This window comes from Eretmochelys imbricata, chromosome 7 (assembly GCF_965152235.1).
Source record: "Eretmochelys imbricata isolate rEreImb1 chromosome 7, rEreImb1.hap1, whole genome shotgun sequence".
Classification (NCBI taxonomy): Eukaryota; Metazoa; Chordata; order Testudines; family Cheloniidae; genus Eretmochelys; species Eretmochelys imbricata.
The window spans coordinates 976,355-1,001,336 of record NC_135578.1 but is presented as its reverse complement, the minus strand read 5'-3'; the positions used below and the strand labels follow the sequence as shown (position 1 = coordinate 1,001,336).

Genomic DNA, 24,982 nt, shown 5'->3' with positions numbered 1-24,982 from the left:
TAGCTGGCCTGGGGGTACTCTTCCCTCCTGAGCAGGTGGTAAACTGGTAGGCCCCCTTTCCTGGGCTGTCTGCCCCTCGTCCAGCTGGGTCCCTACCCAGTTAACCCTGGGTAGGTTGGGTCTGCTCAGTTTGTCCCTGAGCCCGGGGGCACTGGGGTCCGTACGTGGCCTCTCTGGCCACAGTGATAGCAGCTTAGGTCACGTTGGTCCCCTCGAGTGGGTCGGAGGGGCCCGACGCCAGGCGTTCCCCTTTTGGAGGGGGTTCTCCCTATTTCCCTGCTGGAGAGGCCCCCTGGGTGACTCTCTCTCTGCATCGGGGGGGGGCCTGTTCTTTTGGGGACTCCTCCCGGCTACCCTCCGACCGACTGTTCACAAACTCGTCGGCCAGCTGCCCTGCGTGCTGGGGGTTCTCGAGCTTTTTGTCCACCAGCCACAGCCTCAGGTCGGAAGGGCACTGTTCATACAGTTGCTCCGGTACGATTAGGTCAAGCAGGTCCTCTTTAGCTCGGGCCCCCGCTGTCCACCTTGCCGGCATATCCCTGCATCCGGTTGACCAGTTGTAGGTAGGTGACCTCAGGCGTTTTACGCTGACTCCGAACCTTCTCCGGTACATCTCGGGGGTCAGCCCAAACTCACGGAGCAGGGCCTGTTTGAACAGTTCATAGTCCCCTGCCTCCGGCCCTGTCATTCGGCTGTACACCTCCACGGCTTTGGGGTCCAGTAAGGGGGTGAGGAACTGGAGCCTGTCTGCAGGGTCAACCCTGTGCATCTCACAGGCATTCTCAAAGGCCGTCAGGAAGCTATCTATGTCCTCCCCCTCCTTATGCTGGGCCAGGAAGCACTTATCAAAGCTCCTTGCAGTCTTGGGTCCCCCCTCTCACCACAGCCGGGGCCCCACTGCTCCTCAGCCTGGCCAGCTCCAGTTCGTGCCGTCTTTGTTTCTCCTTCTCCTGACGTTCCCTCTCTCCTTCTCCTCCTGCTCATGTTGACGTTGTTTCTCCTCATGTTGACGTTGTTTTTCATGATCCTCCAGCTCCCTCATTTTCATCTCCCTCTCCCATTCCAGCCGCCTCCGCTCCAGGGATGGGGAGCTCCGCCGGGAGGATCCCCTGCTGGCTGCCGGGGTCAGGGTGCCCTCGGTATTCACTGGGCTTCCCCCAACCCCTCCCCCAGGCATAGGTAGGAAGGGTCTCGGGATGCCCTCGGCAGCAGTCTGACCCCTCCCAGCCCGGTCAGGCCCCAGAGCCCACGCTGTGTCCGCCGGGCGGCTTCCCTCAGGGACAGGGATCGGGTCATCCAAGCGATCCCTCTCCTCCAAACTGGGCAATCAGCTGTTCCTTGGTGGACCTCCCCGATGCGCAGCCCCCTCTGCCTGCACAGCTCCACCAGGTCGCTCTTAAGGCGTTTAGCGTACATCTCCCTGCTGGCCACATCGCAGGCCGGGCAGCTTCCCCACGGTTTCCGGGAAAACCCCTAGTGTGTCAGTCCTTCTGGAGGTCACCACCTCTTTGCTAGGGTCGAGCTGCAGACTCCTCCGCCCCTGGGGTCCGCTCGCTACAATCCCCGGGGGACCCTGGTTACTGCCAAAAGTCCTTCTCTCTGGTCACACACTCCCAGGGGTTAACGCGTGTTAACCGCCTTACCTAATAGACCGTTCTCGTATCCTTGATTTCAGCACGCTGGTCCCCGTTAATCCCCCTTCTGGTTTTACTGCTCCCCAGTCACTTACTGCAGGAAGGTAAGCGCGTTTCCACAGGGTGACAGTGACGAGTCCCACCGCTGCACCAGTTGTCACGGGAGTTGGTCTGGAAGACTCTCAGACCAGCAGTACGAAACAGAAGGGTTTAGAGCTGCGAATCTGGGGACCCGCGACCAGCTCTAAACAGAAGGTTTATCTGGTCGGAGCAGGAAGCTCTAGAAGCCGGAGCTTGTGTACCCCTGGGGTTCCCTGACGTTCCCCACCCAGCCCCAAACTGAACTAAACGCACCCAGCAGGGTTCCCTGCTGCAGCCTCCGTCCACAGTCCTGGCAAGAGTTCACCCCCACACCCCAGTCCCCCTCCTGACTATCACCAGATGTACAACTGGCATCTCCGGTCACCCTCCCAGGGCACATTCCCAGGTCATAACACTGCCCCCCTCCCTGCTTGCCTCCCATCCTCACACCCTGGCAGCCTAGACACCGCAGAGCAGAGGGGCTCGTCAGAGGCCTGCAAGGCATTCAGGACAGGAGCGCTGTAGCACGCAAGGCAGTGCTGTGGCACCCCCTGTCAGGCGATAGCAAGTGTCAGCTACCATGCGTGCTTGCAGGAGTTAGGCCAAGCATTGGCATGGAGCCTTGGGAGGGTTACAGGGTGCACTGACGCCGTCAGAGGCACCAAGGCTGGGTCCCTAATGGGATAGAGGGGAGGGGGGCAGAGAGAGCGGCTAATATCTGGCTGGGGCTCAGTGAGACATACGAAGTGTCTTCCACCAGGGCTGTGACCAGTGATGGCGCCTAATCCCCTCCCCCCCACGGGGATCAGCGCTGGCTCCCGCCTGCGCGCCCGGCCCCCCCATCTGGTTGGGCTTCCCATGGACCCTGATCCTGCCCCGGGGACAAACCTTCGTTCCTGGGGCCTGCAGCCCCCTACCGTTCCTGGGGGTGGCCCTGAGTGCAGGCCTGGCCCAGCACTCTCTGCGTTGCCTGGCCCTGGACCCATTTCTCCCATCTCTGTGATGGGAGCAGCCCTTTCCTGCTGCCCCCCAAAATCCACGGGCGGGAGGTGCCCTGCATCAGGGCTGCCTGCAAGAGCCCTGTGGGGGCAGGGACCAGGCCTTGGCCAGGTGCTGGGAACAGAAGCAGGTGGAAGCAAATGCGAGCCAGGGGTGGGGACAGGCTGGGTTGGAGCCAGCTCTGCTGAGTGGGAGCCGGAGCTGGCAGCGCCGGGACCTGGGCCAGAGCCAGGGAGCAGGGCCCTGAAGCCCCTGCAGGCCCCGTCCTCGCGACAGAGCATGGGTCGCAGTGCAGGTGCGGGGGTGTCTGGCACTTGGGCTGCATGCCCAGAGGCCGGGATGGGGGTGGGGGGACGGGACAGTGAATGGTCCAGCCCCCAGAGGATTCCCCCCAATGCGAGACAGGGCTTGGCCCAAAGCCCGCAGGGAGCTGGTGGGGGGAGTGGAGCTGGGATCCCTGCTGGTGGTAGGGCTCGGCCCTGCTGGGAGCAGGGACATCCTGTTGCATCCATGGGCAGCTGGCGACTGGCCCAAGGGGCACCTGGGGCTGAACTCGGCAGGGAGAGAAGGACAGAGCCCTTCTCCCTCTCTGCCCGCAGCAGGCCAATCTGGGGGGGGCACTTGACCCTGCATGCCCCCCCCTAAGTGTCACACCCTCTGCTGACTGCCCCCTCACTCCCGACCCACAAGCCCCTGCTAGCCCAGCCCTGGGGTCTCTACTCCTGCCAGCGCCCCTCCATCTGCATTCCCGTGCTGGGGTGCAACAAGGTGATGGTGGGCCTTGAACAGATGGAGGCAGGCTGCTGGGGTTTGGGGCCTTTAAATGGGTCAGCAGCTGGTCTGTGCCAGGGCAGGGGGCTGCACCCCCCGCCCCAGCACTCAGGTACTCTCCCACTGCAGCCCCATGCCCATTGCTGCTCCTGCTGGTGCCCAGCCCCCAGTGGGAGGGCTGAAGGGCCATAGCAGGCAGGCCCACAGGGAACAGGGTGAGGGTTTCAGGCTGCTGGATGGGGAACCCCAGGCACCAGCTGATTGGAAGCTGCTGCAGGATGCAAGTTGCTATGGCAATGTGGATGCAAGGAATGGGGGCTTGGATGCAGCGAGCCCTGGCCTGCTCCTGTATCCCGCTGGCAGAGCTGTGCAGAACGGACACAGAGACCCTGGGGGTGGGGTGGGGTAAAGGGTCCAGGGGCCCCTCGGCCGGGAGAGGGCTAGTGGGTGGGGAGCTGCCCAGCTGTGGGACGTTCTGCAGGGAGGTGGCACACGCTGGCCCGCTGACGATGTGCTCCTTGCTGTTTGCAGATGGGACCCGACCTCCTGGCCATGGCAGCACCACGGCCCCCTGTGCCCACCTCACCCCAGCCCCCAGCCACTCCCCGGCGGGGCCTGATCAGAGTCACCCACCCAGCGAGCTCTCCAGCGCCCCCCCCTCCGCCCGAGCCTGGGCCCAGCCTGCCCGGCCTAGCGCCTGCCTCCAAGCCCGCCCTGTCCCCAGGCCAGCGGGGCCTGCAGCCTCCTGCCGCGCAACCAGACGCTGCTGCGCTGGGCCGACCTGCAGCACACGCTCGGCTTCGCCTGGGAGCTGCACCTCTATGGCACCGGCTCCCTCTTCCTGCTGCTCAGCCTGGCCTGCCTGGCCAGCCTCGTCGTCTCGCCCGTCCTGGGCCCGCCCCACCTGCCCTACACCCTGGGGGCCAACGCCCTGCTGCTGGCCGTCGGCCTGCTCCGCGGCCACCTTCCTCCTCGCCGACCCCTACGGCGCCAGGGCCCGGCTGCCCGCCCCGGCCATGCGGCTGCTCTACAATGCGCCCTTCCCGCTGCTGCTCGGCGCCTTCGCCCTGCTGCTGCCCCCCCGGCAGAGCCTGCCCCTGCTGGCCGCGCTGGCCGCGCTCCAGAGCGCCGGGCTGCTGGGCGCCGACCTGCTCTCGCCCCTGCTGAGCCCCGCCCTGGGCGTGGGGCTGCGTCTGCTCTCCTGCGCCCTCGGCGCCTCCCTCCTGCTGGCCAGCCCTGGCTGCGTCTTGGCGGCTGCGGCCCCACCGGCCGGCCGCGGCCCAGCGGCTGTCGCGTGGCTGCGAGGAGCCCCCAGGAGCTGCCTGGGCAGGGTGGAGCCCTCCAGGGGCTAGGCCCCTGCCCGCGGGTGCTGCTGGGGTGCAGCGCTCTGGGGCTGCTGTGCTGCGGGTTCCAGGCCTACGGGGCCCTGTGGCTGGGGGGGGGTGCTGGGCCCGCCGGGGGAGTTCTCCTGGCCCTGGTGGTTCGTGCAGTCCTGGTTCCGGACCTGCGAGCTGCTGCTGGCCTTTGCCCTGTGCTGCGCGGCCTCGCACCCCTTCTGCCCGCGCCGCGGCTCCGCCGACCACGCCCTGCTGGGCCAAGCTCGGCCGCTACTTCTGCCCCCACCGCCCCGGCCGGGGCGCCCGAGTACCCCAACGACTGCCGCCACTGGGCCAGCGGCACGCAGGAGCGGGCGGCCAACGGCGACATCCGCGAGAGCCTGATCCGCAGCCCGCCCCGAGCAGGGTGCCCCTGCGGGCGCTGAAGGACAGCAACGAGGCCAGGGCGGCGGGGGCCTGCTCGGCGGGGGGGCTCCCCCTCCTCGCTGTGCCGGCCCGGCCTCAGCCCCCCCCTGCCCCGGCGCCACGCACGGGGGGCACGCCTGCCTGCTCCGAGGAGGGGCGTCGGCCCTGTCGCTGGGGGCGCTGGAGTTCCGCCCGCCTCGCCCATCAGCCTGAGCCGCAGCATCGGACGAGGCCCTCTTCAAGGAGCACCTGGTGCGTGACAGCGTCTTCCTGCGCGCCAGCCCTGCAGGGCTCCGGGCGCCTGGCACGCCGGGACTCCTGCTCCTCGCTGCGCAGCGGCTCGGCCCTGACGCCCCTGGCCGAGCCCCGGCTGCCCGCCGAGGCCTGGCCGCGCCGCAGCTCGCTCAGCGACCTGCCCTCCCAGAGCGCCAGCCTGCCCCCGGGCCAGGGCCTGCCCAGCGAGCCCCCCACCGAGGGCGCCATCTCGGGCAGCTCCCTCGACAGCTTCTCCGGGGGCTCCCTGAAGATCAGCTGGAACCCCTGGCGGCATGGCCTCTCCTCGCTGGAGAAGCTTGCCCCGGGAGGAGACGCCCAGCCGGGCCCCGCTGCTCCCCGAGGAGGCCCCTGGGCCCGGCACCCCAGGAGGGGCCGGAGACTCTGAGTGCGAAGCCAGGGAGAGGTTCCTGGCGCTCAGCAAGCAGGTGGATTCCCGCAGTCTGTCGAGTGACACCATTGAGCTGTGAGGGGCCGGGCCAGGGCAGCCCCTCAGCACAGCGCCTCGGACAGCGGCTGGAGCCCTGCCAGGGAGCAGTGCCGGGGGAGCCCACGACAGGCAGGCCCCCGCATGGCCCTGCCCTGCCTAGTGCCAACCCCCCCAGCCCGTCAGCGATTTTTACGTAGCTCTAGTTTCCCAGCTCAGGTTTTGCACCTTGGTCCAGGCTGCACGGGGGAGCTGGGCTAGCCCAGGACGAACCAACTCAGCGGGAGCAGGACGTGCTTTGCCAGCGCACGATGCAGAGCCAGGCCGGGGGGCAGCCCTGGCTCTGGCTGAGCGAGGGCCTGGGCCAAGGCCAGGGAGGAGCCTCCCACCCAGCGGGCCCGGAGGAGCATCGCGCCAGGGCTGCTGCAGCATGAGGGGGGACAGGTGGCCTTAGCCCTGCTGTGCCCATGGGTCCCCCTTGGCTGAGCCCCCGCTAGGCCAGACCCTAGGGAGCGGCTCCGGGGTGAGGCTGCCCCATGGACCAGCCCTGACCCTAAGGAGGCAGCCCCCAGCTGGCCCTCTCGGTGCATGCCAAAGGGGGGGGGCTGACCACTGCGGGGGGAGGGGGCTGTTGCTGTGGGTCTGTTTGTGCCAAAGAAAGAAATAAACATCCTCACAGGCCCCCCGGCAGTGCTGGAGCGATTCTTCCCAGGAGCAGGGCCAGCGGTCCGGGCTAGGGGTAGCCTGTGCCCCACCCCCAGGGGACAGGGGCCAAACGCCTTGGGGCAGGGGCGTCCCCATGGGCCGTAACCTGCAATGGGCCATGGGGGTTGTGGGGGGGGGAGGACAAGCCCTGCCACTGCCTGGAGAGCTGAAGGAAAGGCCCTGCAGTATGGCCCAAGCCAGGGTGCCCTGAGGCCTGGCTTGTGATCCCCCCCCCACAAGCCCAAGCCCCCATTCCAATTGCCACACAAGCCGTTTGCCCCAGGGCGCAGCAGGGAGCAAGCGTCTCCAGGCCTGGGGCCATGGTGGGGAGTCTGGTACTGGGGCATCCCCTGCTGCCCTGAAGCTGGTGGGGGACAGTTGCCCGGGGCCCCATGGCTCTTCTGTCACCTGGACCCAGCACACACAGGGCTTGAACCCTCAGCTGGCCAGGCTAGTGCATAATCCATCCCCGGGAGCTCCCAGACACATGGGGGCCCTGGCTGCACACAAGCCCCCCCCAGTTGCTGGCACCCAGCAGGAGGCAGGCTCCTAACCCCCCCCCCCGCCCCCAAACCAGGGCTGCCAAGGCACTGACCTGCCAGGGAAGGGGGTGGGCACTAGTGGGGGGGGGGAATAGTCTTGGATGCTGCCCCACCCACTGGGCTTGCTCACCCCCCCCCCGGGCTTGCTCACCCCCCCCCCCCCATGGCCAGCCCCATCCAGTAGCCCCACACATGCTGAGCTGCCCCAGACCAGGCGCCTGTAAAACCAGGAGCCCCTATGGGCTGGGGGAGGGGTGGGGGGTCTGGGCACAGGGCTGTGTCTCTCTGGGGGTGGGGTCTCTGGGGGCAGGGTGAGGCTGTGCTTTTGGGGGGGGGCAGTCTCTGGGGGCAGGGCAGGGCTGTGTCTCGGGGGGGGGGGGGGCCTTTCTGGGTTTGCTAGGCCCAGGGAGACCCATCACGAGGGCCACTCAGCTGTGTGCCACCCAAAACATCTTTTGCCCTGGAGCACCAGCTCCCCCGCAGCCTGGCTCTGACTGCCCCCCCACCCACAGCACCCCAGGGCCTCCTCCTTGCTCTCCCACCCTAGGGTGCAGGGGAGCTGCACCCCACTCTGAGGTATCACTGCCATGCCTGGCCCCAGGCTGCAGCCCCCCCCCCCCGAGCCCAAGGACCACAGCGCCCAGCCGGGCATGAACACATTTATTTTCCCGAGGCAGACAGACAAACAGCCATGCCAGAGCCAGACAATGTAACAGCCCTGGGCATGGACGAGGTTGGGGCCCGCTGGCCTGCGCCACCCCCACTGACAGCACAAGGAAGGGGTGGGACAGAGTGAGGATTGGGGGGGAAGCAGCTGGGCCTGGAGAGCACCCCCCTGCAGTGGAGTTGGGGATCTCAGTTCAGAAAGAAACCAAGCTGGGGGGAGAAGGGGGCCTAATTCTGACTTGAGGGGGAAGCTCCTCGAAGACCCAGGGCTGCCATGACCAGCCACCCCCCCACCCGCACCCCACTGCCCCTTGTTTTCCATCCCCCATCACTGCACTGCTGGCCTCCCCAAGCCCCAGCCCAGTGACCCCATAAGCTCTGTTAAACAGGCTCCTCCTATGCACCCCACCAGGCTTCAGGCCGGGGCTGAGGACAGGGCCCAGCCCCAGCCCGCACTCCACAGGCCCAAGCCTTCTCTTTGTCAAAGCACAGGTGGATCCCTGCCTGGTGCAGATGCCTCGAGCCAGTGCTTGTTGCCTTTGGCTGGCAGGGTGCCCACCCCAAACATGCAAACACTTCCTCTCCACCCCAGAGCAGCATGCCTGTGCCCCAGCGGCAGGCGTGAGGCAGGGCCTGTTCTTGGTTATACACCCCCCCTGACTGGTACAAATGTCATCACAGTTAGCTCTTACCATTAACCCAGAAAAACTAATCACCATTTTTTAAATTGTGATTAATCACACCATTAAACCATAGAATACCAACTGAAATTAAATATATTTGGATGTTTTTCTACATTTTCAAATATATTGATTTCTATTACCATGGATTGAATACCACCGTTACCCACCCTCGAAGCACGAAGGAACATATGAATCTTTAGTGCATCTGGCACATAAATATCTTGCAACACCGGAGAATACACTGCTCACTTTAATTACAAACATTCACATGGTAAAAAATGATAAACAAAAGAAAGTATTTTTCAATTCACCTCATACAAGTACTGTAGTGTAATCTGTATCATGAAAGTTGAACTTCCAATGTAGAATTATGTACAAAAAGCGCATTCAAAAATAAACATGTCAAACTTTAGAGCCTACAAGTCCACTCAGTCCTACTTCTTGTTCAGCCAATTGCTCAAACAAGTTTATCTCCTGCAAATGTAAACAATGCAGCCCGCTTCTTGTTTACATTGTCACCTGAAAGTGAGAACAGGTGTTTGCATGAGACTCTTGTAGCTAGTGTTGCAAGGTATTTAGATGCCAGATATTTATATGCCCCTTCAGGGTTCAGCCACCATTCCAGAAGACATGCTTCCATGCTGATGACACTCATTTAAAAAAAAAAAAAAAAAGTTCATTAAATTTGAGACTGAACTCCTTGGGGGAGAACGGCACATCTCCTGCTGTTTTACCCGCGTTCTGCCGTATAGTTCATGTTCTAGCAGTCTCGGATGATGACTCAGCACATGTTCATTTTAAGAACACTTTCACAGCAGATTTGACAAAACGCAAAGAAGGTACCAATGTGAGATTTCTAAAGATAACTACAGCACTCGACCTACGGGTTAAGACTCTGAAGTGCCTTCCAAAATCTGAAAGGGACGAGGTGTGGAGCATACTTTCAGAAGTCTTAAAAGAGCAACACTCCAAAATGTGAAAACTACAGAACCCAAACCACCTAAAAAGAAAATCAACCTTCTGCTGGTGGCATCTGACTCAGGTGATGAAAATGAACGTGCGCCCGTCTACGCTGCTTTGGATCGTTATCAAGCAGAACCCGTCATCAGCATGGACAATGTCCTCTGGAATGGTGGCTGAAGCATGAAGGGACATAGGAATCTTTAGCGTATTTGGCAAATATCTCGCGATGACAGCTACAACAGTTCCATGCAAACACCTGTTCTCACCTTCAGGTGACATTGTAAACGAGAAGCAGGCAGAATTATCTCCTGCAAATGTACACAAACTTGTTTGCTTGAGCGATTGGCTGAACAAGAAGTAGGAACTGAGTGGACTTGTAGGCTCTAAAGTTTTACATTGTTTTATTTTTTGAATGCATTTTTTGTACATAATTACTACATTTCTAAGTTCAACTTTCATGATAAAGAGATTGCACAATGGTTCTTGTGTTAGGTGAACTGAAATAACACGGCTGATACTCTGAAACCTATTTCTTTTGTCTTTTTACAGTGCAAATATTTGTAATCAAATATAAAGTGAGCACTGCACACTTTGTATTCTGTATTAAAATTGAAATATATTTGAAAATGTAGAAAACATCCAAAATATTTTAATAAATGATATTCTATTAACAGAGTGATTAATTTTTTTTTAATTGCTTGACAGCTCTAAGTGCTAATGGATCTAGGCTGCAGGGAGTGTATTCATCCTCCTAACCCCCCTTCACCCCTCCCGGTGCCCTGGCCCTTCAGTGCTGGAGGGTGGAAGAGGGCACAGGCATGCCCAGGGCCCTGAGCAGCACCAGAGTGAAGTGCTGGGCCAGGCCCTTGCAGATCGGGTGCACCCATCTCAAAACTGTTGCTCCTGGGGCAATCACTGTGGGCTAGGCCGCAGCCAGCTGGCCCCACTCCCCAAACCCCACCCAGCTCCACAACGGACCTGGGGGCAGTCTGGTGAGCAGGCCCCATGGCTGGTATCATAACTGCTTTTCTAGGGTCGGGGGCCCCACCTGGCACTCAGCCAAGACCAGCCCTCACTTTCTCCAGTACTGGCTGGGGGTCATGAGGCCACAGCAGGTGCAGCAGGCAGAGCACTCTTTAAAAAGCCCCCCTCTACACGTGCAGGTGCCTGCCCTCCCAGACAGGAGTGGCCAGAATTCCCAGACTTCCGGGATGCCTGCTCCGTGGGGCCCCAGGCACCGCCAGATGGTGAGCTCCTGGCACCGCCTGCTGCCCCCAGAGAGAGCAGAGCCCCAGGAGTCAGGGGCCTTGTGCTGAACAGGCCCAGTGCTGCTGTTCTCAGCTAGCCCGGAGCCGGCTCCTAGCCTTGCTGGATGCTCAGCTCCACCGCGACTTGGCCCTGCCCACAGGCTCCCGTCCTTGAGCAGGGACCCCCTCTCCTCTATCCCACCCCCAACGGGGCAGGGCAGGCTCCAGCCAGGGATACAGAAGACCAAGGTCAGTTCCCAGTCGCTTCCTCTGCCTGGGCCTCTGTCCCCTCAGTGCCCACGGGGGCACCTCCCTGCATTGCTGGGCCTGTAATTATGTTTTACACGGCAAGGTGCTCCACCACCACGGTGACAGGTCCCAGACCGAGGCTCATGCCAAAGGGACCCACCTGGATAGATACTGAGGCAGGAGCCTCTGTTCAGCTGATTCAGCCACATGGGGAGCAGGATCTCTGTCCCCTGCTGTGTCCAACCCAGGGACACCCCCCACACCGAACAAGGACAAGTTAGAAGAGGAGGTCGCTGGGGAGGAGTATCACAGCCCGGCTCTTCCTCCACATAAGGACCCTTCATCCTCACCCCCTAGGCAGCAGACATCAAGATCCTTGAGCAGAAGAGATGCTGCAGACTGAGATCAACAGCTGTGCAAGGGACGGTCTCAGCAGCAGATTGACATTCACCCCCCTTTGCCCAGGGCGCTGGCCATGCACAGCAGTAGGGCCTCCGGGAGAGAGCAACCCACAGCAGAGGCCAGCACGCTCCCTCCACAGGTACACACAGGCACACTTAACGCTCACCCTGCCAGGCCACATCCTCCTCCTCCTCCCAGCGGGAAGTGCAGGTGCAATGTGACGGACAGCAGCGCTCCACCTGGGCAGGATCACGGTCCCACAACGCCCAGCTGAGTTCAGTCAGTGGAGTCTGGCCTGATCCCCAGCAGCCCCAGGCTTTAAGCCTCCGTCTCATGCAGTGGTTCACACTCCAGTCAGTCCCCACAGCGGCGACTCCTTCATGCCTTGAAGGGCTCTGGGCAACCTCAAGATCCCCAGGACTAGGGACTCCAGCGCCCAGGGCCAAAAAGATCTGCCCCTCAGCACCCCACTGTCCGCACAGATGGCAGGCCTGTTTTCCAGAGCACCTGCATTCACCCTCCTTCCTCAGCCAGGAGCAGGTTGGACATACAGGGCAAGGGCCTCCCGCCCGGCATTCGGCATCCGCTCGCCTACATCTCCCGGGCTTGCTCTGGAACCAGCCAACTGTCTGCTAGTTTGTTTCCAACAGGCTCTCCAGACACAGCCAGTCTCTGCCCCAAACACTCCCGCTCCCCACCTCTTCAAGGACTTTCTCATGACAGACAAGCAGCAGTCTCCAGACCACCCCTGCCCCCCAGTAAAGTACCTGGAGACTTTGTGGGGCTGCGTTATATTCTGGAACCAAGCCAGCTAAGCTCAGCGCTGCCTCCACCGTCCTCACTGGAGATGCTCCAAGGTTGGTTTGTGGCTCTGGCTATTCCCCCTGGGACCCAGTGCACCCGTGTGGACCAGTTCTCAGCACAGCTCTGCCGGCACGAGCCAAAGCCTCTCCCGCCCTGAGGCAACAGGGCTGCTCACAACCATCAGCGTCAACTGGCTCAGCCGAGAGAAATCAGGAGCCCTCCAGAGACTCAGGGTCCAAGGCCAGAAGGGGCCATTCTATCACTTCCTGACTCCTGTCCAGCACAGGCCAGTCACCCCTGTGCTGGGCCCAGCAGCTTCCAGAGCTGGCCAACCCCTCCCATTCTGGGGTCAGTCACGCGCCCTCCGACTTCTGATTTGAATGTGTCTGGCCTCCACTGCCAGCTGCCCCAGCACCGCCCTCCGTTCCCCATCCTGCCCCCCCTCCAGGGCTGCAGGCAGACACCAGTGCAGAACTGCATAGCGCTGAGCAGGGCCCCCCCCCCAAGGGAGACACCCACCCCACCACCACCTGCAGGGCAAATCCCAAACCACCCAAGGACCTGCCTCAAACGACTGGGCCACAAGCCATCCTGGGCATATGCTGCACCTTCTGCCCAGACCTTCCCTGGGACCCTTCCTGGCCGCTCAGATCCGTGTCCAGCCCCCAAAGATCACATGGACCCTCCCTGACCTCACGGCTCTGCCCTGGTGAGCAGCCACCTCCATTCCCCACGTCCAAGACCCCTGAGCAGAGCCTTCCCACGGCCACACGGCAAGCTCCCCAAGCCCTCCGGGAACAAAGGCAGCCGTGCTGGCGCTCCAAGCCATCCACCACCTCCTCATCATCGACAGTCCAGCTCCTCGCAGACAGCACCGCCGCAGTGCAGCCAACAGATGGGAGACGCCTGCCGCCTCTTGGCCAGCAGCAGTGCTGAACCCCTAGGATAACCCAGCCACTCTCCATTGACCATTCATCAGCCTGGCAGACTCTCCACAGCCAGCACGTGGTCAGCCTTGAGAGGGTCCCCGGAGGACTTGGTGTCAACCCCCCTCTACAGCTGGGGCTCTCCTGGGACTGCCCTGCTTGCCACTGACTGACACAAAACACGCCTATTGCACTCCAGGGCAGGCCCCCGCCGGGGATCCTGCCAGGCCCTTCTCTCATTCCTTCCCCCATCCCGGAGACACGAGATCAGGCAGGCTGCAGTCACAGGAACTCATAGAATATCAGGGTTGGAAGGGACCTCAGGAGGTCATCTAGTCCAACCCCCTGCCCAGAGCAGGACCAATCCCCAACTAAATCATCCCAGCCAGGGCTTTGTCAAGCCTGACCTTAAAAATATCTAAGGAAGGAGATTCCACCACCTCCCTAGGTAATGCATTCCAATGTTCTCACCACCCTCCTAGTGAAAAAGTTTTTCCCTAATATCCAACCTAAATCTCCCTCACTGCAACTTGAGACCATTACTCCTTGTCCTGTCATCCGCTACCACTGAGAACAGTCTAGATCCAATCCTCTTTGGAACCCCCTTTCAGGTAGTTGAAAGCAGCTATCAAATCCCCCCTCATTCTTCTCTTCTGCAGACTAAGCAATCCCAGTTCCCTCAGCCTCTCCTCATAAGTCATGTGTGTTCCAGACCCCTAATCATCTTTGTTGCCCTCCGCTAGACGTTTTTCCAATTTTTCCACATCCTTCTTGTCGTGTGGGGCCCAAAACTGGACACAGTACTCCAGATGAGGCCCTCACCAATCTCGAATAGAGGTGAACGATCACGTCCCTCGATCTGCTGGCAATGCCCCTACTCATACATCCCAAAATGTGTATAACTCACAGCCTGACTGTGCAACTCTCCAGCCATCCACCAGGTCCCCTTCCCGCTTCTCCCCAAGACCCACAGCCGTGTTCTGCACCCAGAGCCCCAGGCTGCACCCGAGGGCTGGCTGAGCTCTGCCAGGAGCCTGCATGAGGAGCTCTGCACTGCCCCTGGCCGAGGCAGCTTGGACTGTCTCCACATGCCACCCCCACACACTCAGTGGGGGATCCCACGGCAGGTCTCTGGGGCTGATGGGTCCCCATTCCGGCCCCTGCTGCAGTGCTCTCTTCACATCTCCCTCAGCTGGCATGGGCCTGCCCTGCACCACGCGTAGAGATGCGGGCATGCTCCACGTCAAATCGGCCAGCCACCCTCCCCTGGTGTCTTTCCTAAAGCTCCAACCCCAGACAGCGTGAGAGGCAACGGGGACCAAACCCGTCAGACGAGTCCCTGCCTCTTGCATGGGACAAAGCTCCTGGCCACCCCGCCAAAGGCTGCCGGAGTGGCACTAGGCGGTATCAGCAGCCCGTGCACCGGACAGCAGCCCCTGTTCCCCCAGTCGGCAGGCTGTTCTCTGCATGGGGGGCCCTGGCACACTGCCCATTGCTGTGCCAGACACCAGGCCCCCGACTGGGCAGATGACATCTTCAGACTGCTGCACTTGGTCTCCTGTGGCCTGCCTGCTGATTGGGCACCGCCAGCGGGAACCACCACCTGCCCTACAGTCCCATGCGCTGGACGGGGGGCACACAGGACACAGCCCCAGCTCCACGGCATGAAGCGTTTGCACCGCGAGTGGGATACACATGGACAGAACATCTCCAACGGGAAAGCGACTTTCTGAGAACCCTGGCACAGGCCTGGCCAGGGGGTGCCAGATCCTGCCCTGCATCACCCCACCCCCTGGGCCACCAGGGCCAGGAGCCTCCACCGGCTTCCCACCCCCACCCTCAAATCCTGGGGCCCCCTGTCCCTCAGAGGCCCACTCAGAGCCAAGGACCCCCCACCGGCTTCCCACCCTACCCCCTCGCAGTCCTGGGGCCCCCTTGGAGCCACGGCGCCCCCTGCTCCCCATCACAAGGGACCAGTCCCCCAAGCCTGGTGCTAAGGGCCTCGCCCTCCCAGGGCCCTGTGGTGGGGGGCAGGGAGGAGCCCCCCGCCCGGAACTATCTGCCCCTTCAGGAACCCGTCGAGCACGCGGTCACTGCGCTCCGAGAGCCAGTAGCCAGCCATGGCTGCCACCGCCCCGATGAAGATGGCGGTGAGACCATGTCGCCCTTGGCGGCCAGCGTGGCCAGTGCGCAGATCACCACGCCGAAGAACATCTGCTGCAGCACCACCACCTCGTCCTCCGTCACCTCGTCAAAAAAGCCCTTTGCCGGGGTGTCCTGCGGGGAGCAAAGGGGGGCAGTCAGGGGGTAAAGCCCCAGGCTGGGAACGGCCAGACTGAGTCAGACCCAAGGTCCATCCAGCCCAGTGTCCTGTCTGCCGACAGTGGCCAATGCCAGGTGCCCCAGAGGGAATGAACAGGGAATCATCAAGTGATCCGTCCCGTCGCCCATTCCAGCTTCTGGCAAACAGAGGGTATTGCTGGGAATCACCTCCGGAGCCCTTTTTGAAAACTGGCGTCACTTAGCTCTCCTCCAGTCATTTGGGACAGAAGCGGATTTAAATGGTAGAGTTACAGACTACAGTTAGGAGCTCTGCAATTTCACATTTGAGTTCCCTCAGAACTCTTGGGTGATCCATCTGGTCCTGATGACTTATTACTGTTTAGTTCATCAATTTGTTCCAAAAACCTCCTCTAATGACACCTCAATCTGGGACAGTTCCTCAGATTTACAAAACCTCCTCTAATGACACCTCAATCTGGGACAGTTCCTCAGATTTACCATCTAAAAAGAATGGCTCAGGTTTGGGAATCTCCCTCTCATCCTCAGCTGTGAAGACCGATGCGAAGAATTCATTTAGTTTCTCCGCAATGGCCTTATCGTCCTTGAGTGCTCCTTTAGCATCTCGACCATCCAGTGGCCCCACTGGTTCTTTCACAGGCTTCCTGCTTCTGATGCACTTAAAAAAAAAATTTCCTATTACTTTTTGAGTCTTTGGCTAGCTGTTCTTCACATTCTTTTTTGGCCTTCCTAATTATATTTTTACACTTCACTTGCCAGAGTTTATGCTCCTTTCTATTTTCCTCACTAGGATTTAACTTCCACTTTTTAAAGCATGGCTTTTTGCCTCTCACTGTTTCTTTTACTTCGTTGTTTAGCTACGGTGGCTCCTTTTTGATTCTCCTGCTATGTTTTTTAATTTGGGGTGTACATTTAAGTTGAGCCTCTCTTATGGGTCCCGGACAACGGGAGCTGCGAAGCCAGCACTCTGGGTGGAGGCAGCGCAGAGAGCTGCCTGGCCATGCCCTCTCGTGAGGGGGATGTCACTGCTTCCGGGGAGCCCCGCAGGTAAGCACCACCCAGAGCCCCCTCATCCTATCCCATGCCCCAACCTCCTGCCCCCTCCCACACTCTGCTGGGGGGTGGGGCGGGGAGCACGGGGACTGCCTGAGCTGCCCCAGAGCCAGGTGCACCGGCCACTGCACAAGTCACAGAAAGTCACAGAATCTGCAACCTCCGTGACAAACTCTCAGCCTTATGCATCAGATCCTACTGTGTATTATCATCTTCCATCTCTTCTCCTTACTAGGACAGAGAATCTCCAGAGAACCGCCCCCACCCCAGGAGCAGCTTCCCACCCCCCCAGCTGCAAACTCCCCTCCTCCTGCTCCCGGGGAGCAACACTGCACCCCAGGCTGGAACCCCAGCCCAGCCCCCAGGGCCAGAAACTCCCACCCCTCTGGGCAGCAGCAACGCCCTCAGCCCAGAACCCCCCACCGTGCTCTCCCCCAGAACCCCACCAGGTAGACAGTACCACCCCCATGTGAGACCCCTCCACCCAGAATCCCCCCAGAGCAGTGACTCCCCAGGGCCCAGAGGGGGAGGAGCCAGGGGGGTCCCTGCAGAGTCTCACCTGGGGGTCTGTCCTCCACGCACATCGCCATCCCTGCGCACATGGCCCTCTGCACACACGCACCGGTAGCTGCCATCCGATGTTCTCACAGACCTCGTGGGCCCCGCACAGACAGGTTCCTGCACACTGGCACACTCGTCCACGTCTGGCGGGATGCGGAGATTAGAACCAGTGGGGGGGGGAGGTTAGAGTCAGTGTGGAGGGGCAGGGGCTGGGGAGGTGAGGTTAGAACCGGTGGGGCAAGGGTGGGGTGGGGGAAGATTAGAACTGGTGGGGTGGGGTGAGATGAGATTAGAACCCGTGGGGCCAGGGAGAGGAGGTTAGAGCCAGCGGGACGGGGGGGGGGGGGGAAAGGTTAGAGCCGGGTGGGGGAGAGGTTAGAGCCGGCGGGGCGGGGGGGGGAGGGGGAGAGAGGTTAGAGCCGGGGGGGGGGGGGAGAGGTTAGAGCCGGCGGGTCGCGGGTGGGGGGGAGGGAGGTTAGAGCCGGCGGGTCGGGGTGGTGGGGGGGAGGGGTTAGAGCCGGCGGGTCGGGGGTGGGGGGGAGGTTAGAGCCGGCGGGTCGGGGGGGGGGGGATTGGGGAGGTTAGAGCCGGCGGGGCGGGGGTGGGGGAGGGAAGAGAGGTTAGAGCCGGCGGGTCGGGGGGGGGGGGGATTGGGAGGTTAGAGCCGGCGGGGCGGGGGGTGGGGGAGGGGAAGAGAGGTTAGAGCCGGGGCGGGGTCGGGGGGGGGGGGGATTGGGGAGGTTAGAGCCGGCGGGGCGGGGGTGGGGGAGGGGAAGAGAGGTTAGAGCCGCGGGTCGGGGGGGGGGGGGATTGGGGAGGTTAGAGCCTGGCGGGGCGGGGGGTGGGGGAGGGGAAGAGAGGTTAGAGCCGGGGGGGCGGGGGGCACGGCACTCACCAGGCACTTTGCTCCGTCCGCTGGTAGCCTTTGTTGCACCTCTTGCAACGGGCAGGCCCCGCGCCCATGCAGCCAACACAGGCCGTGGAGCAGTCTGGGGAGAGAGCGGGCGTGAGGGCACCGCCAGGCACCCACCCGTCCTTCCCCCGGGGACAACCGGACCCAGCTGGCAGAGCAGAGCATGCCCAGGCCGGGCTGGCCGGGAGCCACAGCCGAGGTGCACGGGGAGCCGGGTGCTGCCTCAATCTGCACGGGGCGACGAAGGGGGCTGGGCCCGCGGAAGGGGTACGTGCACCGGTAGGGGTCCGTGCACCGGAGCAATGCTGGGGGGGGGGGGGGGGCGCAGTACGGAGTCGCATTCCCTTCGCAGAGAGCGGGGAGCCCTGCGGGGGGCAGCAGCGCATGGATCCTCACCCCGTAGCGCCCCACCCGGGCCAGCCCCTGGACCCGCCCCACCCCCTCCTGCGCCAGGCCCTGGGACCCTCCCACAGGCCCGCGCCCCCCTCCCCTGCCGGGCACCGGGCCCGCCCCAGCAAAGGCCAGGGCGACGGCCAGGGAGCCCAGGGCTCGCTGCCCCCCCAGGGCACAAACGCCAAGGCGCTGCACAGGCCTCCCGGGGGCGAGCTCTGACCTCGGCACTCGTAGGAGCCCTCGGTGTTGACGCAGAACTGGCTGGGCGGCAGTGCGCCATCTCCGTGCCGCACTCGTCCACGTCTGCAAAGAGAGCGGCCTCAGGCCCCGGGAGTGCGGCCCGCTGCCCCTACGCCCCCGCCCCACGGCCCAGCCCTGCCCCCTGCCCCACCCCTTCCCCCTGCCCCACGGCCCAGCCCTGCGCCTCAACAGCCCTGCCCCCGCCCCACGGCCCAGCCCTGCGCCTCACAGCCTCTGCCCCACGCCCCACGGCCCAGCCCTGCCCCACGCCCCCACCCCTCTGCCCACGGCCCAGCCCTGCGCCTCACAGCCCTGCCCCCTGCCCCACGGCCCAGCCCTGCGCCTCACAGCCCTGCCCCCTGCCCCACGGCCCAGCCCTGCGCCTACAGCCCTGCCCCGCGCCCCACGGCCCAGCCCTGCGCCTCACAGCCCTGCCCCCGCCCCACGGCCCAGCCCTGCGCCTCACAGCCCTGCCCCATGCCCCACGGCCCACCCCTCTGCCCCACGGCCCAGCCCTGCGCCTCACAGCCCTGCCCTGCGCCTCACAGCCCAGCCCTGCGCCCACGGCCAGCCTGCCACGGCCCAGCCCTGCCCCACGGCCCCAGCCCTGCCCCACGGCCAGCCCTGCCCCCTGCCCCACCCCTCTGCCCCACGGCCCAGCCCTGCACCTCACAGCCCTGCCCCCTGCCCCAGCCCTGCCCCCTGCCCCACCCCCTTCCCCTGCCCCACGGCCCAGCCCTGCGCCTCACAGCCCTGCCCCCTGCCCCACCCCTTCCCCGTGCCCAGCCCTCGCCTCACAGAGCCCTGCCCCATGCCCACGGCCAGCCCTGCGCCTCACAGCCCTGCCCCCTGCCCCACGGCCCAGCCCTGCGCCTCACAGCCCTGCCCCCTGCCCACGGCCCAGCCCTGCGCCTCACAGCCCTGCCCCTGCCCCACGGCCCAGCCCTGCGCCTCACAGCCCTGCCCCCTGCCCCACGGCCCAGCCCTGCGCCTCACAGCCCTGCCCCCTGGCCCAGCCCTGCGCCTCACAGCCCTGCCCCATGCCCCCACGGCCCAGCCCTGCGCCTCACAGCCCTGCCCATGCCCCACCCCTCTGCCCACGGCCCAGCCCTGCGCCTCACAGCCCTGCCCCATTGCCCACCCCTCTGCCCCACAGTCCAGCCCTGCACCTCACAGCCCACTCCTGCTCACCCCTCCCCTTTGCCGTGGCCTGGCCCTGCACCTCACAACCCAGCCCCATACCCCACCCTTCCCCTCTGCCAACAGCTCAGCCCTGCTCCTCACAGGCCAGCCCCACAGCCCACCCCTCTGCCCCACAGTTCATCCTTGCACTTCACAGCCCACCCCATATTCCACCCCTCCCCTGTGAACCATGCCCAGATCTGCCTCCAGCAGCCCCGAACCGTAGCCCTTCTGACCCTCTCCCATTTATATCCCTTATGACAAGGGACCAGGGTGCGGAGCCATGTACCTTTCACTTCAGCCCTACTCTGGGGGGCACAACACCCAGGCATGGTTAAAGCACACCCAAGGGCTCCTAGGCAGCAGGGCCTTGGCCTCCCATCCATGTTCTGTTCCACAGGCCCCCACTAGCCCCGCAGGGTCAGAGTTCTCAGAGGGCAGCGGAACTCACCAATGCACCTGTGCTCAATGCAGCGCCCAGCCCCTCTTGCAGCGCAGACAGCTGGAGTCTCTGGCCCTGAGCAGCGCCCGCATGCCGGGTAGCACTCTGCCAAGACAGGAGAGAGACTGCCATGAGCATGCAGCCCAGCCAGCCCCTTTCCATCTGCCAGGCAAACCCAGCCCCACAGGCTGACAGATCCGGTCACCTGGGGCTCCACCCAGCCAGCCCCAGAGCGGAGCCCAGAGCCAGCTCTTACACAATGGCCAGACTGGGTCAGACCAAAGGTCCACCCAGCCCAGTATCCTGTCTGCCGACAGCAGCCAATGCCAGGTGCTTCAGAGGGAATGAACAGAACAGATAATCATCAAGTGATTTATCCCCTCGCCCATTCCCAGCTTCTGGCAAACAGAGGCTAGGGACACCTCCCTGCCCATCCTGGCTAATAGCCATTGATGGACCTACCCTCCATGAACTTATCTAGTTCTTTTTTGAACCCTGTCATAGCCTTGGCCTTCACCACATCCTCTGGCAAAGAGTTCCACAGGTTGACTGTGTGTTGTGGTGAAGAAATACTTCCTTTTGTTTGTTTCAAACCTGTCGCCTGTTAATTTCATTTGGTGACCCTAGTTCTTGTGTTATGAGAAGTAAATAACACTTCCGTTATCTACTTTCTCCACACCAGTCATGATTTTATAGACCTCTATCATATCCCCCCTTAATCGTCTCTTTCCAAGCTGAAAAGTCCCAATCTTATTAAATCTCTCCTCATATGGCAGCCATTCCATACCCCTAATCATTTTGTCGCCTTTTTCCAATTCCAATACATCTTTTCTGAGATGAGGTGACCACATCTGCACGCAGTATTCAAGATGTGAGCGCACCAAGGGTTTAAGATAGCGGCAATGTGACATTTTCTGTCGTATTATCTGTCGCTTCCTAATGATTCCCAACATTCTCGTCCCTTTATTGACTGCTGCTGCATCTTGAGTGGATGTTTTCAGAGAACTCTCCACAATGACTCCAAGCTCTCTCTTGAGCGGTAACAGCTAATTTAGACCCCATCATTTTATATGTATAGTTGGGATTTTGTTTTCCAATGTGCTTTACTTTACATATATCCACATTGAATTTCATCTGCCATTTTGGTTCCCCGACACCCAGTTTGAGAGATCCTTTTGTAGCTCTTTGCAGTCTGCTTTGGACTTAACTATCTTGAGTAGTTTTGTATCTGCAAATTTTGCCACCTCACTGTTTACCCCTTTCTCCAGATCGTTTATGAATATGTTGAACAGTACTGGGCCCAGTGCAGGACCCCTGGCGGTCACCACTATTTACCTCTCTCCATTCTGAAAACTGACCATTTATTCCTACTCTTTGTTTCCTGACTTTTACCCAGTTACCAATCCATGAGAGGACCTTCCCTCTTATCCCATGACAGCTGACTTTGCATAAAAGCTTTTGGTGAGGGACCTTGTCAAAGGCTTTCGGACAATCTAAGTACACTATGTCCACTGGCTCCCCCTTGTCCACATGCTTGTTGACTCTTGGGCAGCACCATCCCAAGCAGCAGGGGGCAGTGCAGTTCGCACTCCCGCTTGCCAGGACACCCGCACGGTCCCAGCCCAGCCCCACCCGTGCCGTGCCGCACTACGTACCAGCACATACCAGGTGGCTCACGTTCCTGGCTGCCTCATAGTAGCCGTCCGCGCACTCGGAGCAGAAGGAGCCGCCGTAGCCTGGGCTGCACATGCACAGGCCAGTGCCCGCACGCGTCCCCTCGCCGTCACATTTACCATTCCCGCTGCACGGCTGCTGGTGCCCACCAGCACATGCTGCCGGGGAGACGGGGTTGCTGTGCTCATCACCGGTGCCAGGCACAGAACCTGTCCCATCCCACAGTGCCCGCACCCACCTCCGACCCCCTGCCCATGGCACCTGTCCCTCTGCCCAACCCTACCCATGGTGCCACCCTTCAAAGCCCCAGTTCCTGCCCACAGCACACTCCTCCTCCCCCGCCCCCGGACATCTGTCCCCCATCCCAACCCCTATCCACTGCCCCTCCCAGGCCCCAGTTCCTGCCCATGGCACCTGTCCAGGCCCCCATGCCTGCCTGCTCCTCCATCCCTTCCCATGGTGCCCTGCCCATGGCCCCCAGCCTGGCCCTGAGGAGAGGTGCTCCAGAAGCCAGCAGGGCTGGTGACTCACGCAGGCAGTCAGGGCCATAGGTGCCAGGTGGGCAGCAGACCTTCAGCATGTCCATGCAGCAGAGCCACTGGAAGAAGTCAGGGTGCTGCTGCTGTCTGAGGGAAACAGCAGGAAACACTGTTACCCCCACAGGGGAAGCCTGTTAAGGTAGGTCCTACATAAACGCTGCACCCGGTGCTACCACTGCTGGCTGTGCCCATTGTCCAGGCACCTTTCGCTGCCCTGGACATGGACATCTGGGCAGGATGCAAAGTCCCCCCCTCCTCCCCGCACCCTGCTGCCCTGGGCCCTACCCCTGCCCACTCACCTCCACGCAGCGGCTGCCGCCCAGGATGGGGCAGTGCACAGCCCATCTCCAGGGAGATGGCAGCTGGTGGCCCGTGTCTGGATGGGAGTCACCCAGGTACTTGGCCCAGAAGAAGGGAAGCCTGGGTCAGGCCCAGATCACAGTCCCAGTGTGGCACATACCCTGCTGCTCCTTGCCCAGTCACTCACCCCTGGAACCACCAGCTCTCCACGTGCTCTTCACTCTGCTCCAGCAGCTGGTGACACGCAAAGTCCGACTTCACACACGCTCTCCAGCACCTCCAGCAGGCGCGTCTCACTGCGCAGGAACAGGGGTCAGGGCATTGTAGACACTGCCCATAGCACCTCCCCAGCCCAGGCCATCAGCCCACAGGACCCTCCTCCCCGCCTCGCCCACCGGACCCCATAGCGCTCCCGCAACAGACCAGCAGCCCCCAGGCCCCATCAAGACCAGCAGCCCCCACAGTACCCTCTTCTCTGTTGACACAGTGGGAGGTTTTTTTCTTAATGTTTTGCATGAATCCTGTGTGTGCCTCAGTTTCCTCTGTGTGTTACCTCAATGCCTAGGTGGTGGGACAAAAGTGTGTGATTTTTGCTGAGACCCTAGTGGGCAGGTGGGGCTGCCTCTAGCTGTCTGCATGCAGACAATGGCCAAAACACTCCATAACCTGGCAACTGATGGTCTGACAAGTTGGAGCAAAGTGAGAGGTGGTGACCAGGTGACCTGTTTGCCAGGAAGGAAGAGGAGCCACGGGTGTGTCTGAGGCTGAGCTGGTGGAAGCTGGGTGGGTCGTCTCCTGGCTTGGGACTGAGGGGGAGAGCCAGGGCCCTGGATCCCCCCCAAGCTGGATTTTGCTGCAGGTCCCTGATTTCTGTGCTCACAAGCTCTGTTCTACACTGGGTTCCAGACATCTAGCAACCCATCTGTGTCACATGCTGGCTGGGAGTCACTGCTGGCTGCAGAGTGGGGGGCAGGGCATTTGGGGGTACGTGAGACTCCCCAGGGGTCCTGTCCAGGGGGACTCGCTGCAGGGAGTGAACGGGGCGAGCAGGAGGCTGACCGCTCCAAGGTCGGACCCAAGAAGTGCCGAAGCCAGGCAGGCTCCTTGTCCTGGTGAGTGTGGCCTGAGGCTTCATGCAGAGACATTCCCGAGCACTGAGACCGACTCACCACACCCACTGGCCCCATAGCAACCCCCCACCCAGACCACCCAGCCCCACGACCCAACCTATGGTCTCATAGTCCTGCCCCTGCCTGGACCATCAGACCCATAGTGCCCCTCTCCTTCCCTGACCAAACTGCCAGCTCCATAGCGCCCCCAACCAGACTAGCTCCTTAGCACCCCTTTGCCCAGACCACCAGCCCCACAGTGCCCCCTCAGACCACCAGCCCCATAACATCCTCCTCCCTCCCATGACCCTCAGTCTCCCCTGACCTCCCCCTTGTCCCATAGTCCCCCCTTGCCTTGACCACCAGCCCTATAGGGCCTCCCTCCTCCCTGACCCAGCCCGCCAGGCCCATAGCACCCCCCACACCAGATCACCAGCCCCTGGTGTCTCCCCACAAAACTACTGGTCCAGCCCCCAGCTCATGATAGCAGCTGGAGCTCCAGGAAGCCTGCTCTCTGTGAGATCTTCACCTCCAGGGTAGAGCCCCAGACTGGAGGGCAGGGCAGCACTGAGCTCCTGTCCACACACACACACCCCTGTGGGTGAGCTGGGACAGGAGTCGGGCAGCGCTCCCCCTGCCTATCATGCCACCCGCTCACCTGTGTGCATATTTCGCCAGCTTCTCCTCCTCCCAGGCCGTGTTCCCTCCCCGAAATTCTCCCGCTCAGTCCGCTCCAGGCCTAGGGAAGTAAGGGAAGGTCACAGCCCCAGCCCAGGCCCAGTCCCACAGCAAACCCCTCCGAACCCACGCACCCAGCCCCACCCCAGCAACAATCCTAAGGCCCAACCCTAGCACCCTCCCAACCCAGCTATGCCCCATAGCCCCAACCCCACGCTCAGCTTCTCCCTTGGGGGAGGGGGGGCAGTGCTGTGTGGGGAACCCAGCACTAGTGCCCATGGGGGGCACCAATCCTGCTGCACTCAGTGACTGGTCCTGGGAAACACCCAGCCGCCTCCCTCTGCCCCACAACCCCGCACCTTAAGAAAGCTGCTGGCGAGTCCTGGCAGGTCTGGCAGGGCTCAGGTGGGGAGGAGCCTGTGCCCAAGGGCCCAGCAGCAGCCCCAGCAGCAAGGGCAGGAGCCTTCTCCCACGCAACCCCAT

At 62.1% G+C, this 24,982-nt stretch overlaps 2 protein-coding genes across 2 annotated transcripts in view; one reads left to right on the top strand and one right to left on the bottom strand.

The window, feature by feature from the left end:
- Window positions 1-24,982, bottom strand: part of CRELD1 (CRELD disulfide isomerase 1) — a 25,758-nt gene extending 776 nt beyond the window's left edge. Inside the window, 17 exon segments of the mRNA XM_077822025.1 lie at window positions 17,028-17,049; window positions 17,051-17,172; window positions 17,921-17,944; window positions 17,947-18,018; window positions 18,556-18,597; window positions 18,600-18,638; window positions 20,209-20,224; window positions 20,226-20,269; window positions 20,272-20,304; window positions 21,855-22,031; window positions 22,405-22,499; window positions 22,900-22,971; window positions 22,973-23,008; window positions 24,480-24,531; window positions 24,534-24,560; window positions 24,857-24,922; window positions 24,925-24,982. Coding sequence (XP_077678151.1) covers window positions 17,028-17,049; window positions 17,051-17,172; window positions 17,921-17,944; window positions 17,947-18,018; window positions 18,556-18,597; window positions 18,600-18,638; window positions 20,209-20,224; window positions 20,226-20,269; window positions 20,272-20,304; window positions 21,855-22,031; window positions 22,405-22,499; window positions 22,900-22,971; window positions 22,973-23,008; window positions 24,480-24,531; window positions 24,534-24,560; window positions 24,857-24,922; window positions 24,925-24,982 — 997 coding nt within the window.
- On the top strand, window positions 3,995-5,970 carry PRRT3 (proline rich transmembrane protein 3). Its single transcript, XM_077823403.1, is given in 14 exon segments — window positions 3,995-4,054; window positions 4,056-4,190; window positions 4,192-4,443; window positions 4,445-4,720; window positions 4,722-4,793; window positions 4,795-4,920; window positions 4,922-5,071; window positions 5,073-5,111; window positions 5,113-5,217; window positions 5,220-5,288; window positions 5,290-5,354; window positions 5,356-5,506; window positions 5,508-5,795; window positions 5,797-5,970. Coding segments are annotated over 14 exon segments (1,962 nt in total).